General features: G+C 35.3%; 1 protein-coding gene across 1 annotated transcript in view; it reads right to left on the bottom strand.

Annotated features, from left to right (window-relative positions):
- Nucleotides 1-27,681, bottom strand: part of LRP1B (LDL receptor related protein 1B) — a 2,070,111-nt gene that overhangs the window by 32,072 nt on the left and 2,010,358 nt on the right. Inside the window, exons 85-86 of the mRNA XM_081584839.1 lie at nt 17,462-17,636; nt 12,771-12,875 (exon numbers count right to left, since the gene is read on the bottom strand). Coding sequence (XP_081440965.1) covers nt 12,771-12,875; nt 17,462-17,636 — 280 coding nt within the window. The remainder of the gene's footprint in view (nt 1-12,770; nt 12,876-17,461; nt 17,637-27,681) is intronic.

Raw genomic sequence — 27,681 nt, 5'->3', positions numbered from 1 at the left:
TACAATATCCAGGACATGGAAGCAGCCTAGATGCCCACCAGCAGATGAATGGATAAGAAAGCTGTGGTACATATACACAATGGAATATTACTCATCCATTAAAAAGAATACATTCGAATCAGTTCTAATGAGGTGGATGAAACTGGAGCCTATTATACAGATTGAAGTAAGCCAGAAAGAAAAACACCAATACAATATACTAACACATATATATGGTATTTAGTCAATCCGTAAAGATAACCCTGTATGCGAGACATCAAAAGAGACACAGATAAATAGAACAGTATTATGAACTCTATGGGAGGGGCCGAGGGTGGGATGATATGGGAGAATGGCATGGAAGCATGTAAATTATCATATGTGGAACGAATCGCCAGTCACAGGTTCAATGCATGATACAGGGTGCTCGGGGCTGGTGCACCGGGATGACCCGGAGGGATGGGATGGGGAGGGAGGTGGAAGCGGGGTTCTGAAAGGGGAAAACATGTACACCCATGGTGGATTCATGCCAGTGTATGGCAAAACAAATACAATATTGTAAAGTTAAAAAATAGAAAATAAACTAATTTAAAAAAATTTAAAAAAATGAATGAACGAATGTATGAAGGCACGGAGGATTCATAGCTGAACTCATATTAATACACATACATGTGTCATATCTCATTCTATGAAGACTATATAGCTCCATTCATAAGAATGTGCCTGCAGCTAGTTATCAGTCACTTCTCACTGAAAGGAATATTATTCCACTATGAGAAACACTTAACATTTAAGAATCACAGTAATAGGCAAATATTTTATTCCCTTCTTCCTTCCTCCTTCCCTCTCTCCTTCCTTTCTTTCTTTCCTCCCTTCCTTCAGATATTCATTAATTTTTCCTTTTATAAAATTAGATCATCACATTTTAGCAGCTTGGACATGTAAAATTTTTACTTATTCAATCTTGTAAATTGTGTGACACTTCTATTCTTGTCCCAAGGTGCAGCCAAATAAGAAATGTTCATTTTCTCCCCATGACAAAAATTTTAAATGGGAAAACTGACATGGAAACCTTACATAAAAATTGAACAAATATGTAATTAAATGTAATTTAATTTAATTGATTCATTTAAATAATTGTCTGAAAGTGCTGGCACGGTGTGACACTAATGACATGTATGAGTTTTGGAATTAGACAGGACTGTGTTGTAATCTAATCTACCCTCCTCACAAAGGATATATCTTCCAGTAATTCACCCACTTCAGTTTGTTAGTTTATAAAAAAAGGGGAGAGTAATACCCCCACTTTTGTTGCACATTTCCCACACATCTAGCCTGTAATGCTTCAACTTTGTTTTCCCCTTAAATCCACTTCCTTTCCTATTTTATATTTTATTTTTCTATTGTATGCTTTCCTTTTACTACCTCAAATTTTTTTCTTCTTCCCTCTTTCCTTTGTTCCTTTTTTTCTCTCTTTCTTTCTTTCATTCTTTTAGTTTTTCTTTTTGCAAGGCAATTTGAATATCATAAAGGTAAAAAAAAAATCTGGTTTCCTGAAAAACTAAATGATACAATGTAGGTAAAATGTACACATCATCTAAGATAATTTCATTCAAATGATAAATAATATTATGAATACTAAATTTAAAGATTGTATATGACACATCAGTATAAATATAAGTATAATTTTTGTTTTTCTGCCCAAAGGAAAAAGTGTTAGGCTAAAATTTCCATATACTTTTAACAAAATCGTTTTCTTCTGCTAGTCTTCCAGTGTGAAAAAGAAGAAAATATTTTCTTAACTGATGATAATGTAACAAATTTTTCATTTTTTTTACTCTTTAATCAATTTGCTGGTTAATCTGTATTCATCTAATCCTTTTCTTGAAATTGTATAGGGTTAGTTTGGAATTATTAAGTACTCAGTTGGAGGTTTATTAATATATATATATTTTTTTCACTTGTTCCATAGCTTCCCAAGTGGAGCTAGTGGTAAAGAACCCGCCTGCCAATGCAGGTAGATGTAAGAGATGTGAGTTTAATCCCTGGGTTGGGAAGGTCCGCTGGAGGAGGTCATGGCAACCCACTCCAGTATTCTTGCCTGGAGAATCCCATGGAGCCTGGTGGGCTACAGTTTAATAGGATCACAAAAAGTTGGACATGACTGAAGCAACAGCATGCATGCATGTAGGATGGAACTTGAGCAGGAAATAAACTTGTACATTAAAAGCATCTGAAATTTGTGCTTTTTCATAGCAGTAAAATCTGGGGAATGCAGTCTAATAAGAGAGAGAAAAATAATTTAGATTGTTAAAGAGGTAACAACTACACCAATTAAAGTACTATGTAGTTATACTGTATTTGGCTTCTTTGGTTAATTTGATGTAATGATTATATTAAAGGCCAAGAACATGTTCCAGAATCAGGAGAAAATAATGTGACTACATCAAGGCTTTATAACAAGAGTTGTCCAATATATAACTATGTAATGATTCTTTTCTCTTAGGCAGTGCCACCTGTACTCTCAAAGCACAAACTGGACTTTGAACTTTTATAGAAAAACATGGTATCTGTATTTTTTTTCCCCCCATGACATGACTAGAACAAGCTACAGCTTGTTACCTGGAATAATAAAGGATAGATATTGATGTGACAGATTTTCTTGGCCTTTACTCTTCCAGAAGACATGCACATTTTACATTTTGAGCTTTGACAATATGCCAAGGGGCAGAAAACAAATAAGGGACATGCGGTGACCTGATTCTTGAAATGTGGACAACACAGGCTGCTAAATATGAATTGCTCAAAAGCCCTGCTGAAAAGTTGTGATCTGTTTGAAATCACTTCTGACAACTTCCTTGGGCTATCTCAAATATCCTCTATGGGGCCACTGGGTTGCTGGTCCACATGGAAGGGTGTTGCCCAGTCTGACAGCAGAGATAGAGAAGACTAAACCCTGCCCTCTCCTTTCAGCAAAGCCAGCAGTTTGAGAAACCAGGGCCTTATTTAGTTGCCGTAAATGTAGAAGGATGATTCCAACCTTTTAAAAATGTGTGACAGAAATAGAAATCATTATCTCCTTCCCCTAAACTCCAACAGAGATTTCTCTAGGACCTGTACATTTCCTTATGTGTTTCTCACCCTAAGGACCTAGAAAACAATGTGAAACTTTTAAGAAAATAATTAGATGGAACAATCACAAAACCAAAGAAAATGACAACATGCCTAATTTTCAGATCCCTTTGATACTTGTATATTCATTTTGCATCCTTCTGCGTTTTTAAAATCTATTTTGAAAACGTTTTGAAAGGGAGTTTCTGTGTATTTTCTGAAGTGTTTGAGGGTGGACCTGCTGCCCTATCCTTCTCTCTTGTCCCTCATGGGACTTGAGCTGGACTTTATTTATGTAGTTCCCCTTTTAGTCACTATTGCTATCACTATCATAGCACTTCTAATTATTTATTTATGCCATGTTTGGCTTATTTTTAATAATGAGCACTTTTTAAGAGCCTCACACTGTATTTTTTGCCTCCAAACTCCCAAAAGTCCAAATGATGCCAAGTTCTGATCATATTATATGATCTGTTTCAGCAGTTTTACTATTCTATTTTTTTTGAAGTGTTTACTGTGTTGAAAACAATATTCTGTTTTTTTAATTGGTATTACATTTTAAATCCTTAAAATAACTGTAGTAAGTAGAGGATCAGTATTTCCATATTAAGATGACAAGTGAGTCAAAGAGAAGAAAAGTGAAACCAACAAGACACACTGCAAACTTGAGATACAAGGTCTTCTATCTCTTGGCTCTTTATTGTGCCCTGTTTACCAACAAATCACTTCTAAAATGTTATATTTTTAATGAAATAGTTGTTTTCCTATCCTTTGCAAATTGGGATTCATTTTAAAATCTGTTTTTTAAACGCATGGTTTCTTATTCTAGCAGAGTACCATGTCATCATGTGACATCAGGAGGAGAAGAAGGGGACAGAGAATGAAATGGTTGGATGGCATCATCATCTCAATGGAAATGAGTTTGAGCCAACGCCAGGAGATAATGAAGGACAGGGAGGCCTGGCCTGCTACAGTCCATGGGGTCACAAAGAGTCGCCTACAACTGAGCAACTGAACAACAACTCTGACATCAAAACCTTTTGAAAATACTCACATGATTGAGAAAATATGTATGTCAAATGTTATTAGTGTTCCCCTACTGCTTATGAATACATTTCAAATTTTAGCTAGACAGCCTATGTGCCTCAGAACTATTTCAGTGTATAACATTATTGTCCATCACTCCTCCAGAAGCAAGGCTATGGTTTTTCCAGTGTTCATGTATGGATGTGAGAGTTGGATGGTGAAGAAAGCTGAGCGCCGAAGAATTGATGCTTTTGAACTGTGGTGTTGGAGAAGACTCTTGAGAGTCCTTTGGACTGCAAGAAGATCCAACCAGTCCATCCTAGAGGAGATCAGTCCTGGGTGTTCATTGGAAGGACTGATGTTGAAGCTGAAACTCAAATACCTTGGCCACCTCATGCGAAGGGTTGACTCACTGGAAAAGACTCTAATGCTGGGAAGGATTGGGGGCAGGAGGAGAAGGGGATGACAGAGGATGAGATGGTTGGATGGCATCACCGACTGGATGGACATGGGTTTGGGTAGACTCCGGGAGTTGGTGATGGACAGGGAGGCCTGGCGTGCTGCGATTCATGGGGTAGCAAAGAGTCGGACAGGACAGAGTGACTGAACTGACTGATTGACCTCCAGAAGCACCACTTATCTTCACCACTCACATCCCCAGAGTCCCTGCCATATTCTTTCCTGTCTCATCTCTTTGCTCAAATAGATTAGAGTCCTTGAAGGGCAGGGGCTATACCTTACTTTCATCTCTTTCATTCATTTCTTTCTTTTTTTGACAGAGAGAAAATACCAGAGTAAGAACAACAAACAAAAAGTAAGGAGAAGGGAGAACAAAGAGTACAATTAAGTTCTAATAAGTTAAGATACTTATCTTAATTTTACTTACTAAGTAAATTAAGCCTATTTGGTTTCTTTCGTAGAGAGATATTTAACCTCAGTTCCAGAACACTCAGGAAACAGTGTTATAATAAACAGTGGTATAATAGTTTTAGAAGAAATCATAAAGATAAAAAGAAGAACCAAAAATCATGATGAAATGAATCACTATTTTTTTCTGACTCTTGCAGGTTTTGAAAATGTATCAAGGAAGTAAGATGCGGTATGGTATTACAATGATGACAGGAAGATGCTCATATCACACACTGTCAGATCTCATAATACAATACAGGCACTAGTACAGTATATTTTAGCAACATTATTTAACACACATTACACACAGAATGCATGCTAGCTGCTGTAGCAAATAGATACTTCAAATACAACTTTTTACTTGAAGAAATTTACAATCTGCCAGAGAGAAACAGACATATACATTTAGAGGGGCAGGGAGTAGAACAGGCAACATTCCCAAGTCAGTTTCAAAGAAATATGTTCCATATCCAAAGACCAAAGAGAGATGAGAAATCAATTCAATTCTAACCATAAAATATGGACTATCATAACATGAAAAATGTAACCACACACATGCAGATGATCAGAGAAAGGAGATAATTGCATGGAAAACCATGTTTCTCAAGGAAAAAAAAGAGAGAGAGAGAGAAAAATATGCCTAAATAAATGTAACCAAACTAAAGCCAACAAACAAATACAGAAACAAAGGGAAACAAGTAATAGATGGGGGAAAACGCTCATGCTCATAGCAGGTTATTTTTAGCTTCTGCTTGAAATGAAGAAGTAAAACATAAAAACTAACAGTGCTAAATTGTTTTTGACCACATGGAGAACTGGTCCTCCTATGGGCAAGAAGCAATAACATATATTATGAGAAATGTCTTGGAATTCTGCCATATCATTATTTTCAAAACAGTGTGTGCCTGAATTGATATGACTTCAAAAGCAGTGTAATATGAGAGTTAGACTTTTTTGGTAGACAAAAAATGATTTTAAACTTGGCTTTTTTTCTTTTGAAAAGGAATGTGAATTATACAGAAACTTATTTTTAGAAAGTAAATATTTCCCAAGTTCCACCAATAACATTGATCATTCATCTTTCAGCTTCACTAGTCAAATATTTTAGTCTGTTTTGTTCACTGATATAACCTTAAGTGCCTAGGTTGTTTTCTGGGATATAGTAAGTGTTTAATACAAATTTGCTGATGAATTAATATAGCAAAAAAAGATCGCCAGTATTTTTGTTATCTAAAAAGGCAAGATGGGGAGAAACCAAGGGATGGACACTTGGGACTCTAGTTCTTATAGACTGTGGCTCTCCTAAACTAAGTGTTCATAATAAGAAATAGGTGGAAAAGTTAGGCACCAGTAAGCTACATATATACCCTGATATACTCTGATACATTAAAGTATTAGGAAATAGATTATAAAATCACAGAGAAAAATTAAACACAAATATTTAATTGTGACCCTGCTGGAGGGTCTGAATAGAACAAAAAGGCAGGGGAAGAGGATGTTTGCTTTCTCTGTTTGAGCTGGGACATCCATCATCTCCTGCCCTGGCATATCCATACTTCTGATTCTTGGTTCTTTGGACTTGGACTGGATGTATACTATCAATTCCCAGGTTCTTAGGCCTTCAGATTTGGACTTATTTGTACCACCAGATTTCCCTGTTTTCCAGGTTACAGACAGTAGATCCTGGGATTCTTGGCCACCATAACTGGATCAGTCAATTCCTATAGTAAATGTCTCTCTCTCCATATAAACGTACATATACATCAATATATAACATATGTGATATATGTATCTATTACTTCTTTTTTTTTCTGGTGAACCCTGAATATTTAATTTTTCTCTTAAAAAAAAACACTTCAGTTACGTTTAAGTCAACTAATATTTACTATTCATATACAAAGAGGTAATCTTGACTTGAGACCAATGAGATGAGAATATTGAAGTGGAAAAAGGCAGGAGAGGCATTTGTGTTAGCTATGTAAGCAAAGACATTTAGGTGTGGAATGGTCCCATGGCTATATGGCAAGGTTGTTATATGCACCTGTGTCTGCAGTGATAGGAGAAGAAGGGTAGCTACCAGAGGGTGATATGTTCTGTGGGTGTTTCTGGGAGATAGTCCTGTGGAGGCTGGTCTATGCTTTAAAAATAACTTCTAAGACAATATAAATAAAAGTCTGATCCTAGGGAGAAATTTGAGAAGAAGGAAGACAGTTAACTCACTATTGAGTTCACAGAATTAATAATTTCTGTATCTCACAGCAAAAATTGTTTAACAATACATTGTTTTCAAAATAATACCTATTCATTTTTTTTAAAATTTGGCTTTAACATTGTTCAATATATCTATTTTAATTAATGTCAAAAGTCTCTCCAAATAAACCTTCAAAAAAAGCATTAGATTTTCATTTTATTCCTAGGCTTTTCTTTGGGGTTTTCTTTTTCTTCACACATAGTAATAAGTGAAAATAGCCACCAAGAGACAAAAATGAAAGCTTTCAAAGAACAAATCTATTTCTTAAATTGAAAGATAAGGTAATAAAAATTTCTATGTATAAAAAACTGTCAACCTCATAGATCTGAATGCTTTATAGACTTTCCAGAAAAGTATAACTTCTGCCCAATTAAAAGCTTTCCCTTCTACACAAAAAAATAATAATGTAGTACCAATAAAACTACGATCTTACCTCTTAAAGCAATTTCTGTTTCCTGTAAAGGCTTTTAAATGAAATAATACATAGTGGCTTTTCATTAAAGATATATGACCACTAACAATTGAAATCTGAAGCTAAAATCTGTGCTTCCAAAAAGTTCCCCTTATGAGGAGACTCAACCACTAGAAAGATGTCTGGAGGGTTTAATATTCTCTTAGATGGAGAATTTTTATATGAGTACAGACACTTTATACTAAATTTATTTTTATTTATTTACTTTTCAGTACCAAATGAATTATAAATACTTAAGTGAAACTGGGAAATTTTCCATATTCTACAAATTTCACGTCTAGGAAAAATGAGTATAAATTCTGAATCATCTATCCTTCATAGTTCCTTAACAATAGGCTTTAATAAATAGTGAAAGAATGACCTTCTTGAATGTTTACATTTTCTTTGTCATTAAAATATTTCCCCTAGATCCTACTTCCCCTTGAAATTACCATGTTTTTCGTTCATTTAATCCACTGTCAAGGATTCAGAAAGGAATCTACATTTTTTTCTACTCTGTTTCCTTTCACTTTCCCATTTATAGTCTGTTTTCAACCAAATAGCACTTGCAAAACATCTCTTATAATGACCATCTACTTGCAAAATTCAGTAAATCACAAGAATTCTTATCCTCTTTGAACTGTCTGGAGTTGATATTCTTGGACACGCTCCATTCCTTTGACTTGGAGGTACCTACTCTTTGACAAGCTCTCTCCACATTGTATTTCTTCTTATTTACATTTGTTGATTCTTCCATAACACACTATCAAACACTGATGTCTTCTAGAATTCCATCCTTAATCCTCCAGTCTTCTTTCTATAAACCCACTCTTGTGTCATGCATAAAATATACCTCATAAACTGGCCCCCAAACATCTCTTTAGTATTCTTCCTCTCCCCATTACACCATACAGCTTATGTTCTAATCTCAACAACCTTCACTTTTTATTTACAGACCTATTCTCTGACTGTGCTATTCCTCTTTCAAGAGATGTTTTCAGCCATTTCCCCCCATAAAATTACTAAACATTTTTTCCAAATGCTATTAAAATATCACTTCATCTGTTAAGCTTTTCTCTCTCCTACTAGTCATCATTAACTGATCTCTGTTCAGCTGTTTTCCCACAAACCTTTGGTCATATTTCTTTTATAGTAATTGTCAAATGGTATTTTAACTTTTGAAAATCCATTCATCTACCCAAAATGAATTTCATGTTCTTCAAAAATAAAACCTTATTGGAGTTAGTCAGCACAAAGAAAGCAGTACAGAATAAGAGTTTTAACCAGGGCATGGACTTTAGAACCAATGAGGTGTTTACTAAGCCAGTTTTAGCTGTTATTAATTCTTCTAATTATACACAGGGTCTCACTCATCATAGGTTATCAATACATATTTGGTGAATGGATTAATGAATGAATAACAGAATATCATCTCTTCTATGCTTCTTTTCACGGCTTAAGTAGTTTGAGGAATTCAGTAAGCATTACTTGTACCATCAAAATAAATTTTAGGGTGTAGAAAATCAAAACACAGACAAAATTTCAATTAAGTCCAAAGCAGAGAGAAATGATACACAAATGTGTATCAGGTGTTTGTGCTGAACCTCTCCAATTAACATATTTCCTGGCTGAGTTTATCAGAAGCTGATTATATCTTAAAAGGTCCAGTGTCTCTGATGATAAATGGTAAGAGTGAAAAGTGAAAGAGAACATTAATATGGGCTATTATGCCCACAAGAGATATTTATTCTGGTGATACAAGGGCATTCGCTAGATAGGTAATTTCCTGAGACCTATTGATGGAGCAGGGGTGCTGAAAGGTCATGTATACTTTGCCTGAGAATTGTGAGAAAGGGACAAGACATACAAAGACTGGGCCCCAGAGCAGGTATTGCCTGGGTCCTTAAAATGAGGTATCGTAAGTATATAGACCAATGTTTGGCCAAAGATCTGCCTGGGTTTACTAACTGTGAACTACCAACGAATCCACCATTTTTCACCTGAAATGTTGCCTGCCCACTCCAGCCTGATGTGTGTCATCAGTACTTGAAACAAAAAGTTACTAAATAAAAGCCACTTTTCCAAATATAGCATCTAGTATAGTAATAGAGTCTAGAAACACCTGCTCTGGAGGTGTGGGATCCCTGCAGCTGATCTCCAGGGCTTTCTTCCACATGCCACTAAGTTACCTTTAATAGCAAAGTCCTCAGTTCTGCCTCAGATCACATTGGCTACACATTTTTTTCAGCATCCTATGGAATCCTCTAAGTTTGGCATAAATCAGGTTCCAATGGCACTAGTGGTAAAGAATCCGTCTGTCAGTGCAGGAGACAAAGGAGATACAGGTTTGATTCCTGGGTCAGGAAGATCCCCTGGAGTAGGAAATGGCACCCCACTCCAATATTCTTGCCTGGAAAATCTCAAGGATAGAGGAGACTGGTGGCTACAGTCTACAGGGTCGCAAAAGTCAGTATACAGACCACAGTCAGACAGGACTAAGTGACTGAGCACAATTTATCTTTCTGCTTTATCTCCTCATCCCCTCCCCAATTCTACAGTTACCTTTCATTCTAGCTGTATTAATCCACTCATAGTTCCTAGAGAGGCCACTAAGTCTCACATCCTTGTCTCTGTTTATGTTAATTCTTATTTTCAAGGTGTTTATCCCAACCTTACTCAACTACCCGAACTACGTGGACAACAGGAGGTTGCCTTCTCTGTAAAGCCTTCCATGTATTCCTATCTCCCATTCTAAACAAATTGCTTGCCCTATTAAAACTCCACTGCCCTCTTTTTTTTTTTCCTTCTGTTCACTCCTACATTATCATAGGTTAATTAGTTTCTTATGAATTTCTAAACCACCAATTAGTGAGCTCCTTGATGTTCATGGTAAATTTCATTCACTTTCATTTTTCTAAGATTTAGCACACTTTCAGGGTCTTATCAATATTTGCTGAATAACTGGAGGAACTTAGGTGGAGGCAGGACAGAGCATCTTCAGTTGCACAAGTCACTAAATCTGAGTATGAATGAAAAAGTGAATCAATTTTTTTGCATGGAAGTTTATATAGACTTGATAGAATAATATTTAAAGGGATATTTCTGATTGCATTTTATGTAGGAATGAATATTTGTTTAACATGTTCAAATATCTTCCAGAAAAAGAAAAAAATATTTTCCTGTATGATTATTTTAATCACTTCCCATTTTGTTCAATTATTGTGTGAAAAAGGACATTTACTTTAATAACAGATGACTATGAAAAAAAAATTAGAGTTTTGAAAATGAAACATCTGAATTTTAATACCATTGTGCCTTAAAACTACTGCTAAGTACTCTGAGACACTGCCATATGCTATTATTGAGGGTTGTCAATCAGGACTTCTGTTTACATGGGATATTAAGGAAGATGTCAGATATGGTTCATCTCTAAAGCTCAATGCAAGAAGCAAAAATAACTTGCATTATTATGAAGAGTCATAGTTACCCAAAATGTGGTCCTTGCAATTTCTCAGAGGAAATGAATGTATTTGTTAAGAACAAACTGAATCAAGAAAGAGTGATGTGAATTATTAAGAAATGAAGTTTCTGCAATACTTTAGCATATATCCATTTCTTCTGTAAGGAAGTCTTACTGATTAAGGTAAGACAAGTTCACACTGAAATCTTGGGAACCAAAACAATGTGTGTCATCAGTACTTGAAATAAAAAGTTACTAAATAAAAGCCACTTTTCCAAATATAACATCTAGTATAGTAATAGAGTCTAGAAACACCTGCTCTGTCCTTGTTTAATTAAAAGCCACTATTCTAGCAAATATATTTTTATGAGACAGTTCCACAAGTATTTTCATTCCTCTATTATTTTTCTAGACACTCTAGCTGACCGTGGTGCATACACTTGTCCATGAGCAAAGCAAAGGTTAAATATGTATAGCACAGATGAATCCCAAGATTAAGTATACACTGTGAAATGCATGTGGATGTTCATGATTTAAACCAACGGACTGTGGCCTGAAATGATGTCACACAAAGCTTAGTGGTAAATGGAAGGTTAAACCTACTTGCATCTCGGCTCATTAAACGCAGTTAAAGTGCAAATCCCCTCATTCTGACAGTAGTGATCACAGGGGTTCTCTTTCTGGTCACAGCGCTGACTTTTAAACCCCACAGAGCATCTGCAGAATTTCAGTAAAATACAGCTAAATCAAGTGTCTGACTTTTTTTTTCCAAATATATTTCAAATTTATTTCATACAGAGATATTAATAGTAACATATTAACACAGTTTTTCTTAGGTATGCTCACTTCTTTCTCATACACACTCATCACAGTCTACTCTGACAATGAGGGGAACAGAATGCAGATGTGACTCCCATGTGGGCATCATCCTTCTGGTTAAGCAGTGATAAAATTCAAAATAGAAGTCACATAAGTCAAATAGTCTTATTTCAAGTTTTCCACTCTGGATAATTAAGTGTTTGAAAAGAAAAAGTATTAAATTTCAGATTTTCTCAGGAGTAGAGAATCTATAATACTTTCCAAAGATTTAGAAATCCAGATTCAATGTAATGTATTTCAAAAGAGACAAGGGCTTAATAGGTTTACATAATACAACACTCTAAACCTGACACAAACATCAAATAATGCTACACTTTTGGAAAGACACCTTACGTACTTGGAAAAGAGTGGCCCTAAGTACCAAAGCATTTATAAATATGATTATGTCTGGGTTTCACATACCTAAATAAGGTCAATTAAATTAGAAGTATTTTTACAGGCATTTCCAAGTTCAAAGATCTCTGAATATTTGAAATAGGTATGATGCTAAGGAGTGAATGAGCTCTTCCTTATGAAATCACTGGCAAATTAATGAAGGGGAAAGTTCTGTAGTACATGAACCAATGAGGAGCAATCCTTGATCTAGAGATGTCAATGAAATTTTCATTTAAAATATGTTACCCCAAGAATGGAGAACAATAGAGGGATTCCATGCACATCTAAAGTCATATCATAAAATGCCCACAGTATTATAAAATACTCACAAACACACAGGTACATTTGTCTCTGGGTCCAGCTGGCATGTGCCACCATTGTAACAGTAACCATCACATAGCTGGCAGCTAGAGGCAATCTTTCCATTAGTGCAGCTGCAGCAACAGAGAAAAAAAATCTCATTGTTACTGGCATGATTATTGTTGAAAGCCCACACAAATTCTCTATAGATGAGGGTATTCATTATAGAAGAGTAATGAAGCAGCTGGCTAAAAGGTTTTCAGAAAGACTTGCTAGAGGCGAAGAGTTTTTTTTTTTTTTTTTTAACAGAATGATGACATAAAATTTTTCTTTTCGTAATTTTCAAATTTTCAACCCATTTGTTTACTACAATACAGTTAGATATAGATGTGAAAAATATACCCTAGGATCTGTCATTTACACTTCAGGGAGATATTAGCCTTTAACCACATTAGCCTTTAACCATATTAGCCTTTAACCACATTATCAAATACTCTGGAAGCAAATGCTTCAGCTATCCCTTCTAAACTGAAAAGTCTGGTCCAAAGAACTATTATGAGTTTTAGACTCCACATTGTGCCTGAATGTATAGAACTATCCTGTAGTCACTTTTATCCCACTGTTTATCCCTGAATATGTACTGCAATTAATGTCAAACTCTTTATGCTAAAGGAAAAGAGGTAACAATTCATTGCAAAAGTAAACAGTAACGTTATAGGAACAATATGCAATATGGCAACAAATTAATGGGGTAGGCTTTCTTGGAAACATTTTGGAAATGATTCTAATTTATAGTACATTGCCTGTCTGGGATAAGAATAAAAGACTGTGCCTACTGCTACATGGAAAAGAAAAAGCATCAACAAGAATAGAAAAAGTACAGAACATTCTCACTTTTCATGTTGCATTTTTAAATAAATAAATACTATTAGATTGGACACTGAAAATTGTTGGGGGAACAGAGTAAAGTACATTGACATTCCAATTTATTGAGGCAACCTCTTCCATGAGAAGTATGGTAACAGCCTTGGTCAACAGATCATGTCAATACTCTAGTTATGAGATGATGTTAGCACTAATTGCTATGAAGTAATCAATGGTATCACAATAAATCTGGACATAACCTCAATAAAGAAATCAAGCTGAAATATCACTGACTGATCACTTTGCTTCTTTTCATGACAGATACCTACTACGGCACATCTATCAAAGGGTAATGCCCAATGATAGGTTGAGCACTTAGTTGCTCAGTCATGTTCTACTCTTTGCAACCCCGTGGACTGTAGCACGCTAGTCTCCTCTGTTCATGGGGATTCTCCAGGCAAGAATACTGGAAAGGGTTGCAATGCCTTCTTCTAGGGATCTTCCCAACCCAGGGATCGAACCTAGGTCTCTTGCATTGCAGGTAGATTCTTTATCGTCTGAGCCATGAGAGAAGCCCAAGAACACTGGAGTGGGTAGCCTATCCCTTCTCCAGGAGATCTTTCTGACCCAAGGAATCGAATGGGGGTCTCTTGCATTGCAGGCCAATTCTTTACCAGCTGAGCTACCAGGGAAGCCCAATGATAGGTTAGACATTTACAATAATTGATTGACTATCTTACAGTTTATCTATTATTTGCACATTTATTTGACCTAGTGTGGGTGGTAGGGTTGCTGGAAATGTACTGAACTGCTTATACTTTCCAAGGAATTTGATTTAAAGATTTTTTTTTTAAAGAATATGGATTTAAATATCACATTTCTTTTTAAGATGAACAGAAGCAGTGAGTCAATTATGTTCTAGATGGGAAATGGAGATATGTGAAAGTGGAAACAAATGTGGGGAAGAAGGCAATGGTTAAAGTTTCAAAGATTTAACAAAGAGTATCACAGTCTTTATGATTTATAGAGGCATTTGAATATGAGTGCAACGTGAGGCAAGTACATATTTAATGGCATTGGTGTCTGATATGTTAAATGGAGCTGGGAGAATTTTCCTTGCTCTCCATGCCTAGCCTCCTTGAAAATCAAAGAACAGAAAGTTATTGTTTCACGTTCAATCAAAGGGACAACATCAAAGAGAAAAATTAGCTCATTATACATTAAAGAATTTTCTATAAAAAGATAACTATACACCAAACATCATCATTTAAAAGAGAAAATATTCTAATTATTGATTGCATTTAAACTTCTGCTTCCAAGAATTATAAAAGATGTTTCCCTGTTCTCCTTCTAAAGGTTTTCTTTGAGTCCTAAACTTAAGACAGAATTTTGTAGATATTTCAAATGTGAAATATAAGTTATCCAAATCATTGTAGGACATCAAATAGTACAGCTTATGTTTTAATGTAGTTTTCATTATGATTTAATTTCTTAGAATGTTACATGTATGTACCCATGCAAGCACAATTTGTAATTAGCAGTTGTCCATTAAGCAGAAAGAATTCTCACAACAATCTGACATCAGAGTGGTATTATTTAGGTTATTCAAAATTATGATCAAGCATTTTTTCATCAGTATTTACTAAGGAAGAGAGAAAAATATACAATTAGTTTTGTTTTAAAAATTATACTCATTATATTTGACAGACTATCTATTTTCTAGTGTAGTTGACAGCTCATAGGCTTTGCATTAGGAACACATTAGTATTGGTAATCACAAATACACACGCAGCTTGAATTTTTCTCATTTAAATAAAAAGTTTAATTTAACTCAGTTGTGATTTTTAGCATCAGTTCTTTACTCATGAAATAGAAATCCCAACATTGCTATAAGCTTTATTTAATGCTACCATGAAAAGTGCCATAGAAATAAAAACAAACATCTAATGTTTCAAGATACACAAAGAGTCCTGTTTGCATTGTCATGTTCATATGTTATTACAGCCTATCTGATAAATCAAATAATATACTCCTATTTTTAAACTTCCACTATCTACTCACTGCTAGCAACTGTTATTTATCCATTCTTACATATAGTTTTCCAAAAAGATATGTAAGTCAGGCACTGTAATGTGGGACCTCAAAAGTCTACTCAGGTTATGGGTTCCAGTGTTTCTAGGTTGGTTAAGCCAGTATTGGCTGTATAGTTGGCAATAGTGAGCGTCTTAAGAATCCAGCCCTTCCTTCCTCACACAGAACTGACCTGTGTGATGGAAACAGTATGTGTCTCTGCATGTGCTTCTCCAAGATAAACTGGGTTGGAAACTATGCATCTCAGCCTCTCTTACACGATAGTCCACAATTTCCTGGGTGAATGAAATGGGGTTGTAAAGAAGATTCTACAGTGCATTCCTGACATGGTACACTGTACATAAAGAAATATGTATGCTCACTAACTGAGATTAAGTTCTGCCATGCTCAAGCTTCATCACAAAGAACTGATGAATTTAATGAGCAAACATGATTTTGATAGTTTAAATAAAAATGCATTTTACTTTTATGTACTTATCAAAGGCATGTAATATAATTAGTCATATTTTTCAATGACTTTAGTTGAAAAATAATGTACTTTCAAATGAGCCAATTTGAGGGCTTGAGTAAATGTCATTTATAATGATAACAAATATCTTAGATTAATTCTAAAATGAGAGTAAATAAAAAAGAAAAAATGTTGATGCTGTCTGTAGTAAAATTTTATTGGACCTTGTTTGGCAGAGTAACATAACTCAGGGCTGGCACCCTCGCAGAGGCCGTCTTGGTGGAAGCTGTGGCACGAACATTGTAAGGTGTGCTTTTCTATCACATATTCTCATTTATGATAGTCCTAGGGCAAATGATTGGAGAAGGAAATGGCAACCCACTCCAGTATTCTTGCCTGGAGAATCCCATGTACAGAGGAGCCTGGTGGGCTACAGTCCATGGGGTCAAAAAGAGCCGGACATGACTGAGTGACTAACACACACACACAGGGCAAATGATAGAGCCCAGTCATTTATAAGCCCTTCTTTTAAAAGGTTGTGAAAAGAAGTTCAGAGTGAGAATTGATCTCTAACCTCTGTGGCATAAATCTGTTTCATGACAGAAACTGAATGCCACTCTTTAGCTGCAAAGTTCTGTCTTCCATTCACTTGATCTCAAAGCCAAAGAACAAAAGGCAGTGTAACAAAACTGTAATTGGATGTCTTAATGGTAGTGGCTTCCTAGGAAGCATCATTCCTTCTACTTATTTTCGACCATGATTTTCCAGTCAGATAAAAAGATTAAATTTTGTTTCCATTTGACAGGTCTTTTGCTCCTTCCCCAGAGGATCACTTTGTACAATCAGAAAGGCAAATACTCATTGCTGATAATAATGATGAAACAAAAGTCTGAGCTATTCTAATTTAGAAGTATTACATAAGCTTTTTGAAGGTATGTTGCATTTCACTTGTGCTTGCTTACTATTAGGAATATTCTATACAGGGAATGATCTGACCATATTATTACATGATAAGTGTTCATGTTTCCCAGAAGTACGTTAACAATTTTTGAATAAGTTTTGGTTTAATCAAAATGAATTGAACTCTTTGTAGGCAAAAAAAAAAAAAAAAGAGAGATAATGGAACACTTGCCATATTGAATTTCTGATTCATGTTTATGTTTGACAGAGAACAGCAAAATTCTGTAAAGCAATTATCCTTCAATTAAAAAATTAATTAAAAAATAATAATTTACAATGTTCTCATTGTTTTTTGCCAAAATGTTATGTCCTTTTGGGTTCAAATGCTTTTATAAATTAAGTTAGCTGTCTACTTACTTGCAAGATATATCTTCACTGTCTTTATTTATAATGCAGTGTCCCCCATGGCACCTTAAACATTTGTCAATTTCACATTTTGAGCCTTCATAGCGTATTGGACAGACACAGTCCACACTTCCGTCATCTCCAATGGCACAGGATTCAGAATTCACACAGTAGTGATGACACACATCTAGAAAGAATGGACAATATAGAAATAAAATTGTATTACAAAGTATTTTTCTCTCTTTCTTTTTTTTCCCACACTGTGGAATTTCTACAATCAGGGGTTGAACCCACATTCCTTGCATGGGAAGCATAGAGTCCGTACCACCAGGGAAATGCTACAAGATATTTTTCTTGAGTCACAATAAATGTTACCATTTTACTTAATATTTTAAAGTGGTCAATGGATAAGTAGATTAATTTACAAGGGCAACTTGTAATTACACGTACTAGATTTCTTTAAGAATACCATTGATTCCTCTTTTTGCCTGAGTTTGCCATCATATAAGTTATATTGATATAATATATTATATTGATATAATAGATATAATCTAGTATTAGTTATATTGATATAATACTAACAGACAAACTCTATTAGTCCTGAATTTTAAAATTTAAGTTCTCAAGTTTCCTCAGCTTTCCTTCTAAGGAGCAATATTTCTGTTATTCTGGAATGAACATAAACCCTCAAGATTTCTTTAGATGTCATCTATCTTTGTTCCTCCTTACATCTCTTTTCATCTAAAGAACAGAGTAAGGTGGGAATCTTACTCTTTCGCTAGCCCTTGGTGGAGTGGAAAGAAGCCTCTCTCTACATGAGCCAGGACACCCAGATTCAATACCAGGGTAAGGAAGATCCCCTGGAGGAGGGCATGACAATCCACTCCAGTATTCTTGCCTGGAGAATCCCATGGACAGAGGAGCCTGGTGGGCTACAGTCCACGGGATCAGCAAAAGTCAGACACTACTTAGAGACTAAACTACCACCACCACCACGTGAGCCAGAACAGCTAATATTTCCAAACACCTGAGCAGGTAAGCAGATAGAAGTTGTGCCTCTCATGGAGCCCCAGTAGAAACGTGGACTGGAATACTAACAGATCCATCATGGGTAGGAAGTGATAACAGAAGTCTAGGCCATTTCCTCCTCCCAGGTGAGAATCTGACATTTCATCAGTCAGAGGGAAAACCTCTATGCAATCTGAACCCTTTGCTTTGTAAGATGTTTCCTACTAAGCACTTCAGACAATTACAAAGGAAGACTTCAAATATTTCCATATCTCTTGAACATCAGTAATAAAAAAAGACCATTTAATAAGAACCACATTGACTTTGAAATTAGACATTTTGCCTCAGTCTTCTGAAAAACAAACAAGTCTATATGTATACTGACACATTAATATTTTTTAATTTACCACATTCACAATATTGAAATTGATAGTATTAATACAAGTAATCTTAAGCAGAAGAACTTGCTGAATTGATCGCAGACTTAGTGTTTGAACCTGCAATTTTCTTATAGCTATCTAATTGTGAGGCAATATTAAGTGTGATTAGATGAGGTAAAAATCACAATTTATAAACTTTAATCTGCTATAAGATGATTGTTGTGGGTAAAAAAAGTTAAAATATAATTTATAACTTTCATGCTTGTATATTTATCTAGCCTTTTATTAAATCAGACAGAAATTAAATTTATTGACAGGCTTGCTTCGTATTTATGGAAATTTATTTCAAGCACTCTTATGCTTGCTGTTGCATTATACCAAGTACCTTCATTGAGATTCAAAGCTTAAGTTTATTACTAAGGGTCTTGGCTATGTTTAAGAAAAGAAGCACTTTCAAAGGGTGAGAGACTTAAAGATCTAAAAATTAAGTCAATGTTAGTGTCTGTCCATTATGATGTCTATTTGTAGTTGTCCTAGGCTTGGCAGGTAAATAATGTACACAACACAAATTCTGTTTTTTTTAATATTTGTGAAGAATGCATTAACAGTAGCCTATATGATCATCTAATATCATCTACTATTCAGAAATTTCTAAAGAGCAATATTCCTTAGTCAGTTTGCTAGATACAACTTATCAACAAGAGAGCTCTTTTAATATTGTCTCTAATTGCTTTAAATTTCATCCATTGGTCCTGGTTCATTTTCCTGATGGGATGTAGAAAACAGCTGATGTATCTTTCCAAGATCTTCATATTATGAGGTTTTTTCCACAATAGATAATTCATCAGAATCGTGTAGGTGACTAACTTGCAAATGCAGATTCCAGTTTCTTTTCCTTTCATCCACTACCACTCCTGAATTCCAAAGTCTAGATCAGATTTGAGGCCCGGGTGAAACCCATGAGATCAGATGAGTAAACAGAATTTGGGAACTAGGGAATGTAAGAAATCTGAAAACAATTTTACTGAGTAGCAAAGGGAATGCATTGTCTAAGTTGTAAATAGATTTGATTTGATTGAAATAGCTTATTTCTTGACTAACTTCGGAAGCCCTAATTAAAATGTAATTTCATCCTAAAATTTTGAACCACTTTGTTTTTAAAATCATTTCATTGAGAAGACCTAAGAAACTAAGAAAAGTTGAGTTAACATCCTGAGGGTTGATGATTGCCCTATATCATACTGTAGCAAGTAACAGTTTGCTTGCACTTATCTTGCACATATTTAGCACTTTAGGGTGCTAAAGGTCAAAGTTAAAAACTTACCTACAATTTACTAATTAAAAGTAATTGTGGATAATAAATTAACTCTGGTTTAGACTAAGAACTTAAAGATGTGAGAATATACACAACTCATTATTATTCAAGGAAATACAAATTAATACATCAAAGAAATACCTTTGCACTTCCACCAAATTGACAATTAATAGCAAAAACTCTCATAACACTAGTCGTGGGGCTATAAATTGGTTCATTTGATTTGGAAAATAATTAAAAGCATCAATTATATTAAATTTGAGGGGTTCCCTTGTAGCTCAGTGGTCAAGTATCTGCCTTCCAAGTAAGAGACACATGTTTGATCCCTTGGTTGGTCAGCTCCCCTGGAGAAGGAAATGGCCACCCACTCCAGTATTCTTGCCTGGGAAATCCCATGGACAGAGGAGCCTGGCAGGTTACAGTCCATAGGGTCGCAAAGAGTCACACACAACTTAGCAACTAAACAACAATTAAATTTGAACGTGCTGTGTGTGTGCTGTGTTCAGTTGCGTCTGACTCTTTGTGATCCTATAGACTGTAATCCGCCAGGCTCCTCTGTCCATGAGATTTTCCAGGCAAGAATAATGGAATGGGTTGCCATGCCCTCTTCCAGGGGATCTTTCCCAACCCAGGGATCGAACTCCCGTCTCCTGCATTGCAGGTGGATTCTTTACTGCTGAGCCACCAGGGAAGCCCCAAATTTGAACATACCCACACTTTATCACCTAACATTTTTAATCTTAATATACTGTATATGCAAGAGAAAAGCATGCACATGTGCACAAAACATGTCCACAATATGCACAGAGCCTTTTTAGAAATAGCCAATAGCTAAAAATAATCTAAATGTCCATTATAAGAAGAACGCATGGAAATAGATAAATGAAAAATCAAAACATTAGTTATAAGCATCAACATGCAAGAATCTCACAAAAATAATAATGAGGAAAAAAAGTGGACAGAAAATATATGCAGTATATTTTTATTTATGTAAAGTTCAAAAGACAAAACTAATCTGTTGTTTTAGGAGTCAAAAAGGAGTTATTTTGAAGAGAAAGAAAGGGATAGTGATGAACAACACCAGGGAGCACTTGAGATAATAATAAAGCTCATTCTTGACCTGAACGTTGGTTTACACTGATGTGTCCACCTGGGGATAATTTATTGAACTGTATACTGGTGATTTTAAACATTTCTATGTATATTATGCTTCCACAGAAAGATTTCTTTTTAAATCTGATGGCATATAAGCCACAATAAGAATATTTTATAAATTCTGGTTAGTTTGCTAACTAGGCTAGTAGGTTTTCTCTTTAAGGATAATATTTCTAAAAGGAATTCATAGTCTGTTTTTTATGTTTTAAAGGAAACTCTCAGTCATGTAACCTCATGGACTGCAGCCCACCAGGCTCCTCTGTCCATGGACTTTTCCAGGCAAGAATACTAGAGTGGGTTGCCATTTCCTTCTCCATCCATTCTCTAATGCTTTTAATATATTTTGAAATATGTCAGATGCACATTATTTAACGCTACTGACTGGCTTCATGGCCTAAAAATGGAAACTAAAGAATGTAAAAAAAAAGTTTGCTTAAGATAAAATTGTAAACAGGTGTTAGAATATACAGTTAAATAATACAAATTGCATACTGTTAAGCCATGCCACGTTTTCCTTCTAAAAAAGGCAGAAATAAGTTTAGACTCAGAACCTTTTCTCTACAGATATTCAAATGGAAGACATTTCATTTTTTCCCAGTTTATGTGTTTAGCACTCTATGCAAAATTGAAGTTTAAGGGCAGAGATTTGCTCACTATATTCTAGCCCGGCCAGAGTTGCTTCCTAATATCTTCCTATGAAAGTTTTCTATCTCCCATTATTAGGCTTAAGATGTGGAGCATGCAGATGTTGAACTGCACGTCTGCTGCATTGTTTTCTGCCTCTCGGTTAGTATTGTAGGGTCCAACACTTTGAATGCACGTTCTTTCCCTCCCTCCCACTTTCCTCCTTCCTCTTTCACTCTTCCTTGTGTCCTCCCCTTCTTTGAGCCTCTCTCTTTCTTTTTTCCTTCCTCCCTCCCATTCTCTCTTTCTCCCTGCCTTCCTTCCTCTCTCTCTTAAAGTCATCCCTATTTACTCAATTCCAACTCCAAGATTTCTGAATACAGGAGAAAGTAGATCTTACTTGATAGGAGACTTCAGCAAGTCATATTTAAATTATCACACAAGCATTGGGTACTTGTAAATTCGAAGTCAAAATAATTCTTTCAAAAACTCTGTTATTTCAAGTTTAATCGTAACATGATATATGTAAGCCCAGGAAAAGGTTTAAAACATCTGATGGTGCTCTCTATTTCCAAATTGGGTGACTCAACCACAGTTCATGTTCTCTGTAATTGTCTCAATATCATGATAGGAACGCATAATAAGTTTTAGGAAAGCTACCTAATTTCTCTCTCATTCTCTTTTCAGTCATAATCCACTTTGAATTAAAAGCATCTGTGTAAAACTTGCACAAATATATGTTGTATTTTTATCAGTGTCCCATCTCTGAAAGTGAAAGTCATTGAAAGTTGCTTGGTTTTGTCCAACTCTTTGCCTCCCCATGGACAGTCCATGGAATTCTCAAAGCCAGAATACTGGAATGGGTAGCCATTCCCTTCTCCAGGGGATCTTCCTGACCCAGGGATCAAACTCAGGTCTCCCACATTGCAGGTGGATTCTTTACCAGCTGAGCCACAAGGGAAGCCCAAGAATATTGGAGCGGGTAGTCTATCCCTTTACCAGGGGATCTTCCCAACCCAGGAATCAAACTGGGGTCTCCTACACTGTGGGTGGATTCTTTATTAGCTGAACTACCAGGGAGCCCCTATCTATATATACTCTTCAATAATTACTACATGGTAATCACTCAGTTGTGTCCAACTCTTTGTGCCCCGATGGACTGTAGACTTCCAGGTTTCTCTGTTCATGGATTTCTTGGGCAAGAGTACTAGAATGTGTTGCCATTTCCTTCTCCAGGGGATCTTCCCGACCTAGGGATCAAACCCCTGTCTCTTGTGTCTCCTGCATTAGCAGGCAGATTCTTTACCACTGGCGCCACTCATATTTAAATTCTACCTCTTTAGTTATTTATTTGCTAAAAGGAATACTTTAGCACTTCCCAATCCAGCAGAAATTTAACAAAGATTAAAGAAGAATATTATATGAGAAGGCTCCTATGGTATGCAATTGTTCACTTTAGTTCTAAAGAGTCTTTCTTGATAAGCTCAGAAACAGAGAGAAGTTAAGCTGTAACTGGAAAAACAATTTTTTTTTTTTAATCCCAGAGCACTGAAATTGCTTACCTTATACAGCTAACCCCTTTAAACATTAAAAATACTTTAAAAACATTTTGAAAGTAATCTTTTTATAAGATAGATACTCATTTCCTTAACTAAAATATATTGGTATTTTTATTAATGATTCATTTATCATTCTGTCAAATATTTATTACAGAAGTTTCATAGCCTTCTCCATTTTTTTCATATTTCAGTTTTGATCAAGTGAAATGTTACTGATTATGAACCAGTAGACAAATCTAAACAAAAAACTTAATTCCTCCCAAAGAATAAAAGAGTTGGGAATGTTGGTACTTGATTAACACAAAGATGTACCACAAAGGGATCATCTTCTAGTTTCTGACACATAGACACACATGAACTCACACACTCACATACACACACATACACTTTCCTTACAAAAACAACCATCTTTTATTCCTTCAAATTTTATGTTTAGCTTAATAATTATTGGAACTGAGAGAAAGTAAAAAAAAAAGTGATAAACTAAAAGAAGAAAGGTTCAAAGAAAGTACAGCTGACAAGAGACATTTTGTTCAAGGGGATAAAATAGGGAAGGAGTTGAAGATTAAAGGTTGAAGAAAAGAGTCTACTCAGATTGGCCTTTATGTATTCAACAGCAGCAGTCTGGAATTTATGGAAAGTAAAGCATGTGGGACAATATAATTGATCTAATTTTGAACACCATGTTGATAAAATGGAAGTGGTGGATGTGTAACTGATTATTTACTGAGGACATATGTGTGACTAAATGTATATTGAGAGCTGTTGAGAAAAATCCAGAAATACAAGACAAGACACTGGCTCTCAGAGAGCAGACAACCCAACTGTGAGGTTACAACAGGAATTAAAAATCTACTAAGACTGATCTGAATAATGTCTACTGTGGCAACAGCCTACATAAATTACTGCCAACAAAATCTTCCTTAGCTTGGAACATTCCAGCTCATAAGTTTTGATCATTTTACTGACCTGAATGGCATAACAATTGAGATTTCTGCACATAGTAAGAAGGAGAAATAATGAAATGTAATTAATCTGTGCTAAGAAAGTAGAGATTAGCATGATATTATATAATAACACTTTATATTCACAATATAAAAATTGTTATAACCTCTGTAGGATAATTACACTAAGAACTGCATTGTAGCACCAAACACAATCATGTAATCTAAAGGACAATGGTGGATATACAATTACAGAGTATTCACATGGTAATTAAGTAGATAGTAACTGAAGGATAAGTGAATGGCTACTTTCTGCAATAGAAATGGAATAATTTTCAAGGGAGATCATTATTGCTCTCTTTCTCTTTTTCTCTTTCTGTTTTAAGCAACCAGAAATGTGAGATACTTCTTCCTTTAATACTTTTACAATATCTTAATAGACTGCATAAAAATATATGCATGTATGAGTATATATACAGGTTTATGAATATTCAAGGAGAGCCAGATGCCTTTAAAATCTCTAGCTGCATTTAACTTCTTTCCCAAATATTTCTTTCTATTGGAAAGTAATTGCCAAGACCATTTAGCTATTAACTCATATTTGCACCTGGGCTATTCACACTGTAATAGTTAGTGAAGTGTGAAATTTATTTAAAGAGAGGAAAACCAAATCAAAATATACCACCTAAACAGGAGCTGAAGATACTCAATAAGAATAACGGGGAATCTGGAGAGTCTTTAATTGGTAATACATGATGGCTATACAGGGGAGACTAAATTATACAATCCAATGTATGCACATCAATTGTCTTACATCACTGAATTTTTATCTGACCTTTGAAAAGTGTCCTGTGAATTGGCTTTAAGATTCATAATTTAAATAAGTATTTGATAATTTAGGACCACACATATATACACACACATAATAAATTAAAAGTAGGATGGAATTATTTTCACAACCCAGGCATTCTATTAACTGAGCTCCAGTTTTAGTGCAATGCACACTCCACATTCACCATTACATAATTGTGTCCCAGGAGCAGTAGGTTGCATGAATTTTGCTAGTATTTTCCCTGCGGGGAGGTTTGTAGTTGCTTCCACATATGTATAAAAGGCAGAAAAATTTCCAGAAGAACCAATAATGGTATTTTGTAAACTTTTGATGAATACTTCCACTTCAGTGATATAATGAAAAGAAAGAAGAAATGAAATCATTGACCAAAATATGGAGGACTTGGAGGTTAAATTCAGCCCTTCCTCTGGCTAACAATGTGACCTCATCTGAGTTACTTGACTAACTTCTCCAAAATGCCCTTTGGTCATCTTTGAAAAGAGTCAGTATTACTAAACACTCCTGAGATTGTGTCATGATTTCCTCCTCAGCCATCCATCCTCAAGAATTCCCTTGATTCCAAAAAGGCCAATGAGAGCCTATTTTGAGCAAAATTATGGAAATGACAATTACAATGATAATAAATGCTCATTTTTAGTTGTTTTCGACATGCCAGGCACATGTGTTTGTTTGAGTCTGGTATTTAGTCTGATAACATGGTATTATCCTCATTGCATAGGTAATCACACTGAGGCACAGATAGGTTAAGCAACTTGCCAAAGATGACACAAGAAAAAGTGAGAGAACTGAAATTCAAATCCAAATAAGCCTAACTCTAGAGAATAAACTCTTATTTTTCTTATTCAATTACTCACTTTCAGGAAAAAAAATACAGAAGGTAATTTTGAAAACCTTCGATGTTTTCTTTTCCTTACATATGTCTAAAACAGAACAAACCTCCATCTACATAGATATCTGAGGGTCTAACCGCCAGTCAGAATGTTAATGGACCATGTCGGGGCAAGCCCAGGAGAGTTTCCCTGATGCCATCCAGATCTGCAAAATTAGAGTTCAGAAACTCAATCTGGGTGCCTAAGCCTCATCCAAATATTCACATTTCACATGTCAGTCTCAGCCTCCCATCCCAACCCAGTGAATACGTGTTTCTCTAGCCACTGGTAATCGGTGTACGCTACTAGACTCCTACTTGAAGGGAACACTTAATTATCCATGTGATATATTCAATATCAGACAGGATCAGCTCTGAGACAGTCCACACAAATATGAAACCAAAATAGCAGTCAAGAAATCACAAAGTAAGACATTTCTGAGTGTCAGCATTTATTGATATCTAATTTAGCTATTTAGGATGAAAACATTTGGAAGGTTTTCTGGAAAAGTTTTCAGATTCTTAAAAATGTTAAAAAAAGTGATGGTGGTCTTTTTTCTATGAAATCAGTTTTTCACCTATCATGATTTAGGAGTAAAAAGGTAAAGTAACTTTTATAATTTGCTTAGAATTTTATGATTATTTTCTTTAAACTATTTTATTAAGAAACAAAAACAAATTTAAAACTACTAGAATGTTCTTTTTCACATTCCTCCAATGTTTTACACAGCCAGAGGTATTTTAATAATTAAACTTACAGCATAGTCCTAAATACATCTTCTGATTTCAGAACTGAATTTAATAAAGTAGGCAAACATTGAATCCAGGTATGCCAATTAAACATTCACTAGGGAAAAATGTGGGCAAAACTCTGATTAGAGCTGATAAATTTTCATCAGGAAATAATGCCTAAGAAAATTAGCATTTCCTAATGTATTACTAATAATAGAAATGCATCTCAAATATTTTATAGAGAAAACTTCAAAAATTTAAAGAGTAAGATCTATCCTGAGCAAATAGTGCCATCTCTAAGTATCCAGGTAAAAGGAAAATGTAAAATTCAGCAAGATGATTTAAAAAAACTTTGATTTGAGTGAGACATATGGAATGGGATTTTAAAAGTGCCAGTATTTAAGTTTTCAACAGGCTGCTGTTTCAAAATGCATATTAACAATGATTGGTGTTTCCCTGGTGACTCAGTGGTAAAGAATCTGCCTGCCAATGCAGGAGACACGGGTTTGATCCCTGATCCAGGAAGCTTTCACATGCCATGGAGCAACTAAGCCCATGTGCCACAGCTATTCAGCCTGTGCTCTCAAGTGCAAGAGCCTCAGCTACTGAGTCCACATGCCATAACTACTGAAGCCCAGTGTACCTTAGAGGCCATGTTTCACAAGAGAAGCCACTGCAATGAGAAGCCTACGCACGACAATTGAAAGTAGCTCCTGCTTGCTGCAGCTAGAGATAAGCCTGTGCAGCAACAAAGACCCAGCACAGCCATAAATAAACAAATAAATAAATAAAGA

The sequence above is a fragment of the Giraffa tippelskirchi genome, chromosome 3 (genome assembly GCF_054371585.1).
Source record: "Giraffa tippelskirchi isolate mGirTip1 chromosome 3, T2T-mGirTip1v1.2.pri, whole genome shotgun sequence".
Classification (NCBI taxonomy): domain Eukaryota; kingdom Metazoa; phylum Chordata; class Mammalia; order Artiodactyla; family Giraffidae; genus Giraffa; species Giraffa tippelskirchi.
Note: the sequence above shows the minus strand (reverse complement) of the source record. Positions and strands in the feature narration are given on the sequence as shown.